This window comes from Meles meles, chromosome 1 (assembly GCF_922984935.1).
Source record: "Meles meles chromosome 1, mMelMel3.1 paternal haplotype, whole genome shotgun sequence".
In the NCBI taxonomy this organism is placed as follows: Eukaryota; Metazoa; Chordata; class Mammalia; order Carnivora; family Mustelidae; genus Meles; species Meles meles.
In genome coordinates this window covers 202,398,759-202,407,818 of record NC_060066.1, presented here as the reverse complement: position 1 = coordinate 202,407,818, position 9,060 = coordinate 202,398,759, and the positions used below count along the sequence as shown (strand labels likewise).

At 56.2% G+C, this 9,060-nt stretch overlaps 1 protein-coding gene across 1 annotated transcript; it reads left to right on the top strand.

The window, feature by feature from the left end:
* The first annotated feature begins 3,358 nt into the window (after positions 1 to 3,358).
* Positions 3,359 to 6,251, top strand: FAM43B (family with sequence similarity 43 member B). The gene has a single exon (XM_046013727.1). It carries the CDS (start codon positions 4,186 to 4,188, stop codon positions 5,158 to 5,160), a length of 975 nt encoding a protein of 324 aa, XP_045869683.1. The 5' UTR covers positions 3,359 to 4,185; the 3' UTR covers positions 5,161 to 6,251.
* Positions 6,252 to 9,060: the final 2,809 nt, after the last annotated feature.

Below are 9,060 nucleotides of genomic sequence, written 5' to 3'. Positions count from 1 at the left end.
AAAAAAAAAAAAGAATGGTTGAGATGGGGATGGGTGTGCCTGGGTGGCTTAGTCAGTTAAGTGTCGGACTCAGTTCAGCTCAGGTCATGATCTCAGGATCGTGAGATCAAGCCCCGCGTCTGGCCCCACACTCAGTGTGAAGCCTGCTTGGAGATTCCTTCTGCCCTTTCCCCCGCACGCTCTCTTTTAAATAAATAAAAATCTTTAAAAAGAAAAAAAAAGAAGAATGGTTAAGATGGTACATTTTATGTTATGTGTATTTTACCACAATTAAAAACTAAAAAAAAAAATTTAAAGCAACTAAAATTACTATTCTTTGAGACATGAACAAGAATGGGATGCTCTAAAAAAGAACAAAAAATTGCTCTTTTAGAAGTGAAAACTTATGGGGCGCCTGGGTGGCTCAGAGGGTTAGAGCCTCTGCCTTGAGCTCAGGTCATGATCTCAGGGTCCTGGGATTGAGCCCCACATCAGGCTCTCTGCTCAGAGGAGAGCTTGCTTCCCTTCCTCTCTCTGTGCCTGCCTCTCTGCCTACTTGTGATCTCTCTCTGTGTGTCAAATAAATAAATAAAATCTTTGAAGTGAAAAGTTATGAGAAAGATATGAAAAAAAAAATCTAATGGAACGGTTGGAAGATAAAGTTGAGGTAATGTCCCAGAAAACAGAACAAACATTTTTAAAAATGGAAAATTGGAAAGCACATTGTGAAAAATGAGAAGACCAGTCCAAGAGGTCCAACATCTGACTAAACTACATCTGCAAAGAAAAAACAACAACAGAAAACAGAATGGAGGGTATTAACACAAAGAAATGTCCCTCAAACTGATTTCCAGATTAAAAGACTCACCAAGTGCCCAGAGTCAATGCACATCACTATGAAACCTACACCTCTGCGAGACCATTAAAACTTTCAGAGAGAGGGGCACCTGGGTGACTCAATGGGTTAAGCCTCCGCCTTCCGCTTGGGTCGTGATCTCAGGGTCCTGGGATCGAGTCCCACACTGGGCTCCCTGCTTGGCGGGAAGCCTTCTTCTCCCTCTCCCACTCCCCCTACTTGTGTTCCCTCTCTCACTGTCTCTGTGTCAAATAAATAAATAAAATCTTTTTAAAAAATAAAATCAAAATCAAAATAATGCAAACATCAAAAAATTAAAATAAAAGTAAGACAAATATCAATATGATAGAAATAAAAATGAGTGGAAGAAGGACCCCCCCCCCAAAAAAAATCCAACTGCACACTGGTCCATAAAGCAATGATGGCTGATGCAAAGTTAGGAGCTCGTACCAAGGACCAGAGCGAGGGGACTCTGAATAGAAAGAACAGCGGAGCTCTGGGTGCAGCTGAGCCCTCTAAGGGACCAAACCTGGCAGAAGCGCAGGTCTGAGACCAAGCCTGAGGGTGTAAGGAGGAGCCCAGGAAGTGAGGCGTGTGGGGCGGGAGGGGGATTGGGGGGGGTGGGAGAGGTGGGTATCCCTGCCAATGACGCCAAGTGAGTTGTGAACAAGATAAGAAAAGCTCACAATGTCAATTGCAGCTTTGAGGTCCAGGGGACCTCACAAAAAAGCGGACTACTGCACACTGATCTCCCACAGTCCTGGGGGCCCTCCAGAGGGGGGCTCTAAGCCACGCCAGCTTAGAGAGGCAGTGAAGGCCCTCCAGGCTGCACACCTACCTGTAGCTCCTTGATCTCTCCTCTGGGAGGCAGGAGGCTCAGTGAGCAGATAAAAGGCATGCAATCCTGGGGACCTACTTACACGAAAAAATGGTGCTTTATCTGAAATGCAGATTTAAGTCCGTGAGTCTCGCGTCTTGTATGTGAACCTAGTAACCTCAGAGGCCTGGACGAATCTCCGTTTCGCACGTCGATACTTCCCTGCTGGGGCCACTCCCACCAGAACCCACCCAACCAAGGGGGGGGACACAAGGCACCCTCACCCAAGTCGGAGAGGTCTGGAGCTTGGATGCAGGAGACCCCAAAGCAAGAAACAGCAGGATTTCTCCATGAGCTACCCCTCTGGTCGAAACCACCTCAAGCTTTTTCTGTAAAGGGAGTTGGTTGAATTAATGTCTCCTCTGGCCCAAGAGGCAAATCTAGCCCCATGAAAAGCACTCAAAACACTCATTGTGCTTCTCAGAGCCTGTTCCCTTATGGGGAAATGAGGCCACATCTTCAGGGCGGGAACAGCGGGAGGCTTCCATGTCCTTCTTGAATGATTGTTGATCACAAGCATGCATTACTTTTATAATCACTAAAAAGCAATAGACGTTTCCATATTGAAAATAAAATGAGGCCACAGTAAACCAGATCATCTGTGAAGGCCCCTCCAGGGCTAAGAGTCTGCAATTCTAAGTAATTGTCTGTTGGTTGTTTGCATGTAATTTTAGAAACATTTGGTGATACATTCTAGTTGTGGGTTTTTGTTTGTTTGTCTTGGGGGGGGGTGTTTGGGAGATTTTTGGGGAGGGCTCTGATTCCCCCAAGGACTCTGAACTCAGCCACTCACTACCGGTGCCTGCTGACCCTGAACTTTGAACAATCTTCCCCCTGCCCCCACTCCCAGCGGTCGCTTGGCTTGCCTGGTGGGGCCGAAGCCTTTGAGCTGGTTCTTGACCTAGAAGACTCCCCAGATGACCTGTTCTGAAACCAAGGAAGGAGCCTGGATGTTGGCTGTGTAAGAGCCCCAAGGTCGTGAGACTCCGAGGCCCCATCGGAGCAGACCTGGGATCCTACAGAACCTATGGCTTCACAAATCCTGAAAGGGGGAGATGCGTCCCCCCACCCAGGGACAACTGTCTCCTAGTACTCCAGTCCCCTCCCCAGTTAAAGCCCCCACTGATGGGTCGCAGGGGAGGACAGAAGACACCCATCTGTCAGCAGCACTTGTGGACTCCTAGGAGGATGAGGGCCTGCTTCTGGGTCCCCCAAACCTGAGTAGAGCACTAGTCCCACCTCCTACTGGCCCTTTGACCTTGGGCAAGTCACTTAACTGCTCGAGGATTAAATGAGATAATAAATGCCAAACCCCAGGGCTTCCGGGAGCAGGATCCTTGTTCGCAAATAGGAGTTTTATTTATTTAATCCTCAGAGGGCCCAGAAGCAGCCCTTTGGCCAGAAGGAGCTTTTCAGCTGCAATTCCCACAGACCCAGGACTGCTCCGGAACATTCCCCCACCCTCAAAAAGTACCCCTGTGCTTCCGCCAAGCAAGGGGCTCTACCAGGCGCTGGAGCACTGACTGCTCTCCCGGCTCAGGCGCAGCAGCCCGGCCCATGACCTTGGAAGAACCGAGGAGAAAGCTTCACCAAGCGACAGTACTTTTCCACTACAGGGCTCGGCCACCTCAGCTGGCTTTCTGCTGTGCAGACTGGAGGCAAAGTGCGCCAGGCCAGCCCCATCAGGACCCCACCCAAAAGCACTCAGAGATGGGGGTAGGGATACGCGGTGACTGACAGGCAGCAGGAAACCTGGAGAGAGGAGGTGGATCCCGAATGCGCCAAGGGGAGCGTGGAGACCACCAGGGAGGTCAGAGAAATGTGCATTTAGCAAAGCCCTCCCGTACATTTCAAAAGATTCCTACTCCTTAACGGCCCCTCCTTCCCCACTCCTCCAGTAAGAATGATTAAACCCGTTCCACCGCGCCTGTGCTGGGTCTGGGGCGAAGAGCAGCGCGAGCCGGCGCGGGGGAGGAGAGAGAGGAGGGCGAGGGGAGGGGACAAGAGAGCTAGCGGTCCCGCCCGGTGATGTAGGCAGCCCGGGGAGGTGGAGCCGCGACGCCTGAAGGAGTCCCCACCGCAATCGCGCTCTTGGTTTACCCCTCCGAGCGGCCAGCCGCCAGCCCCAGCTCCCGCGACCTCCCTGCCGCCGCAGTTTGAGCGCCAGGGACAGCGGATTGCCCTGTTCGGGCTTGGGGGGCGCCTCCACCACGCCCAGCCCCCTCCCCTCTTCGCTTCCCGGACGGCTGGAGCTACTCCCGGGGGAGGCTGTTCCCGGACGCTCGGCCGCCGCCCGGGCATCTCGGTTGCCAGCCCGGCTGGGCACCGGGCATCTCCGGACACCGACTGGCCCCGGCGCCACCCAGCTGCCGGCGACCCCGGGGCCGCGGGCTTCTGCTCGCCCTCCCCTCTCCCGGCCGCCGGGCAGGACGCCCGTGAGCTCCCAGTGCCCCCAGCCCCTTTGGCCGCCGCGATGCTGCCCTGGAGACGCAACAAATTCGTGCTGGTGGAGGACGAGGCCAAGTGCAAGGCGAAGAGCCTGAGTCCGAGACTCGCCTACACGTCGCTCCTTTCCAGCTTCCTGCGCTCCTGCCCGGACCTGCTGCCGGACTGGCCGCTGGAGCGCCTGGGCCGCGTGTTCCGCAGCCGGCGCCAGAAAGTGGAGCTCAACAAGGAAGACCCGACCTACACCGTGTGGTACCTGGGCAACGCCGTCACCCTGCACGCCAAGGGCGACGGCTGCACCGACGACGCCGTGGGCAAGATCTGGGCGCGCTGCGGGCCGGGCGGGGGCACCAAGATGAAGCTGACGCTGGGGCCGCACGGCATCCGCATGCAGCCGTGCGAGCGCGGCGCCTCGGGAAGCTCTGGGGGCTCGGGGGGCCGCCGGCCGGCGCACGCCTACCTGCTGCCGCGCATCACCTACTGCACAGCGGACGGGCGCCACCCGCGCGTCTTCGCCTGGGTCTACCGCCACCAGGCGCGCCACAAGGCCGTGGTACTGCGCTGCCACGCCGTGCTGCTGGCGCGGGCGCACAAGGCGCGCGCCCTGGCCCGCCTGCTCCGCCAGACCGCGCTGGCGGCCTTCAGCGACTTCAAGCGCCTGCAGCGCCAGAGCGACGCGCGCCACGTGCGCCAGCAGCACCTCCGCGCGGGGGCCGCCGCAGCCTCTGTGCCCCGCGCCCCGCTGCGCTGGCTGCTCAACGCCAAGTGCGCCTACCGGCCGCCGCCCGCCGAGCGCGGCCGTGGGGCGCCGCGCCTCAGCAGCATCCAGGAGGAGGACGAGGAGGAGGACGCAGAGGCGGAGGAGCGCGAGCGGCCCGAGGTGCTCAGCCTGGCCCGGGAGCTGAGGACGTGCAGCCTGCTGGGCACCCCGGCGCAGCCGCCGCCCGCGCAGCCCCGCCGCTGGAAGGCCGGGCCCAGGGAGCGGGCGGGCCAGGCGCGCTGAGAGCGCGCGGGGGGCGGGGGGGGGGCAGGACTTTCGGCCCCAGCCCCGGCCGGCCTGACTTCCAGCCTCCAGTCCTGACCATGCCCGCTTCGGCTCCCCTCTGGTGCCCTGCCGCCCCCGCCCCCCGCCCTTGCCTCCCTCGTGGTCTCTGTTGTTGTCTACCCCTTGTCTCATCCTGGCTCAGGGTGACGCCTGATATGCCCTTGATTATTGGGGGACTGAGGGGAGGAGAGCAACAGAAGTATTCGATGTTCACCTTTCCCCCACGTCCGGAGTTTCTGACTGCCTTCCATCGTGGAATTGTCCATAAGCTTTACAACAGGTCTTTGTCCATAGACCACCCCCTCCCTCCCAAAACAACCTCTCCAAAGAAGGGGAAAGAAGCTTCCAGAAATCCAGGCGGGTGGCCTTGGATGTTGGCCAGGTGGAAGCGGTGGTCCTGCCCTCGGCCAGTCAAGCCTTCCTTGCTGGGATGGGACCAGTTCTGGGCAGGCATTCTCATAGAGGACGAATAGTGGCCCCAGAGACATGAGACCAGGTCCAAAGTGGGAAGGGAGTCCGCTGCCATACACACAGGCCCTATTCCTGGCCTCTCTGCCCCCTGGAGGACTTCTGGACTTTGCTGCTCTGCCTCTGGAGAAGACTGGGCTGGTCCTACCAACCCGAACAACAGGTTAGACCAGGTAACAGCTGCCCAAGATTGTGCCCTGGTACCTGGCACCCCCAGAAGACTCCACCCCCCATCTCCACAGACAGATGTGTGGGGTTCCCCACTAGGTGCCTCCAAGTAGGACCAAGATGGGGTCTTCAAAGGAGGTAAGGAGAACCTCTGGCAGGTGCTTGACGACACTGACTACCCAGAAAGTGGACACAGAAGGGATATCCCCTTCCCCCCACCCCCAGTGGAGGCTGGTCAGAGCAGAAGGGTCCTGACAGCAGGTGGGTTCTCATAGCCAGCTGAAGAAGGGGAATGTGTTCACCCAGCAGAGGGAGAGGGCGCTGCTCAGGTGTGTCTCAAGAAGGCCACAAAAAGCCCAAAGATCTGTGTGTCACCAAATGATCATTGTAAATAAAGTGGACCTGCTTTTTCATCCTTGTCTCTACTCTGGTGTTTTGTTTGATGCCAGGCTTGCTGGGGACAAAAATACTATCAGAACTCTAAGGGACAGGACAAGCCCCTAGGAAGGGGCCCCCTTTAGCATCTGGAGCCAAGCGGCAGGATGGGCGGGGAGGGGCTGCCGCCAGGAAGCTGTTCCCTTAATGTCAGGGAAGGAGACAGTACATCACCTGTGCCAAGCCTTGGAGGAGTGTCTGCTGTCTGTCTCGGCCTCCCAGAATGTCTGTCTGCCTGGGCACTCAGAGGCAAGTGTCTCTGGGATGTTTGGCAGGGAGGGGGCACGGGGCTGGGGACTTCTCATCAGCTCCACCTCTTTGAGAAGATTCCGGTGTATGTCAAAGCCTGTGGTCTGAACTCGGTGTCTCCCTAGGGATGAGGAAGGGGGCGGGTCATAAAGGAGATGGGGTGGGTAGCACATTTTTCCTTCCGAGGAGCTAGAGAAATCTGCCCAGACCTTTGTGACAGAGTGAGTGTTGAGCTTGGATATCTTCTTTATTCCTGTACTGAACTGGGCACCGATCCCAGACTTCTCCAGTGCCCAGACGAGTAGCCTCTGCAGTGGCCGGCTGTCAGGACAGTTCTGTTTCCTGGAGCTGCGGGAACAGAGGGTAATGTTGCCACTTCACCGGGCAGAGCCCAGGCAGGGGCAGTGCTCCTCGAAGGGGGAGGCTGGAGATGACTCCACGTGTCGGGGAAGAGGGACAACAGGGACCCACCAGCCAGGATGCATGTTCATGGCTCCCCCTTATGCATCGTCAGCAGTTCTGTAGGTGTCCCTCCCCATTTGCAAAAGGAGAAGAGGACCTGGGAAGATGTCAGACCAGAGAGACCAGGATGCGCTGCGAGCAAGGCAGCTGCTGGTGTTTGAGGAAACAAGGTCTCAAGTGCACCATCTTTAATCAGACTCATGCGGGTGACGCTGACCCGATGCCTGTCTTGGGACAGGCACTGAGCTGGACAGTGGGGGGCCCAGGAGTCCCTCCCCTGGGGCTCTTATAGTCTTGGGTGAGATGCACATGATTAAAAGAGCAGAATTGCTGCATAATAATGCACAGGCACGTTCTCAGCCTCATTCCTACTCTGCTTTTCTCTGGGAGCCTCCTAAAACACACACACATGTGCGCATGCATACACACACACACATACACACACACACACACCCCTCCTCCCTCCTTCCCAGTCTACTCTCCATGCCTGGGGTTAAAAGACAGGGGCGAGGGGACTCTGCCTCCTTACCAGCTGTGTGACATGGGGCCACTCACTCAGCCTCTCTGAGCCTCCCCTTGATTAACAGTAAAAAAAAAAAAAAAAAAAGATAATATCGACCTCACAGGCTAATTGTAAGAATGAATAGAATCCTACCCCAAAACACTTTGGTAAACAATAAAACACCCAGCACATACGGAGAACAGCTGCTTTACCCAGAGGGCCCTTCTCTTAAGATTAGGACTTCGGGGTGCTTGCCCAGCACCCACTGCACCCCCACAGCAGTGGTTACAAGTTGTCTTTCTGGCCACATCTCCACCTTCAATGACATAAGCCACAGCATAGCACAAACTGCCACCAGGTTTTAGAAGGGGATCTCTGGGAGCATCATTCCCACCAAGAGAAGGGGTCCTCTCCCGCCTCCATCTCTGCACTGACCTTGGCTTTCTCCCTGATCTTAGGTACAAAATGGAGAGGAGCCCTGAGCCACTGGTCAAGCTGTCTGGTGCCCCACAGGTTCCCCGTCTGTAAAACGAAAATCGGGTGGGCTGGACCAGTGGTTTTCAAATCATGTTCCTCTGATTCCCCAGGGGTGCCCAGGATGCTGCTGTCGGGAGTGATAGGCAGATGGGATGGGAAGCCCCCCCCCCCCAACCTGCTTTAACTGAAGCCGCTTATCTGTTGTTTTCTCTTTGGGTTTTCTGTGATTCCCTTTGAATAAGGGGGTCCTCCTGATTTTCCTTTTTTAAGTTGAAATCACTGGGTGACCTGCTCTGTTAGCTTCCCTTCTGGCCCCAATGCGGCACGCTCTGAGGTCCGTTGGGCTGACGGGGTCCGAGAAATAGCACCGGCATGTGTCTTCCCAGGACCTCTTGGGCCTCATTTCCCGCTCTCCTGATGCCCCTCCATAGCAGCTGAGCTGTGACAAATGTGGCTTGTGCCACAGCCCACAGATCCCAGGGTCAAGTCGCTGAGCCACCCTTAACGCCATCGTGACTCTGTGGCTCATCTTCCAGACGGGGTCCTGTTCCCAGTTCCCCAGACAGGACCATGGGCTCCCACCTTGAGGCTTGTGCCTGTTCTCACTACCGGGCATGTCCTCTTTGGTTACACATTTTCAAATCCTACCCTCTCTTCAAGGCCCAGCTCAAATCCCACCTCCTCCAAGCTTTCCCTAATGCACATCCCTCTTCCCCTCCTGCCAGATCCAGGGGTGAGCTCTCCTTTCAAGCTCGCGCTAGACATGGTCCTCATCACGTGACCCCTAGGATTGCCCTCTTTCTGTGTGTCCCTCATAGAGATCTATTTCACTTCCCCGCCCCCTTCGGTACCTTGACCACAGTGGGGCAAGGGCCGGTGCTTGATACTAATTTGTTGAATGAGTGAGTGAACGAGCCAGATGGAAGAGCCATCACAGGGTAGGAAACCAAGTGGGTGGAGAAGCGTTCCTTCTGCCAAGCTTCTGCCTGGAGATGCTGAAGGAGAACTATATCCTCAGACGCCCTGTTCAGATGGATGGCTATTCTTGGGGAGAAAATCAGCAGCCTGACATGAGGTCACTGGGGGAAACAAGCCGC

What these genes read in the sequence shown, in the direction of transcription:
- FAM43B (XM_046013727.1), top strand. Translation starts at nt 4,186, where the DNA reads ATGCTGCCCTGGAGACGCAACAAATTCGTGCTGGTGGAGGACGAGGCC.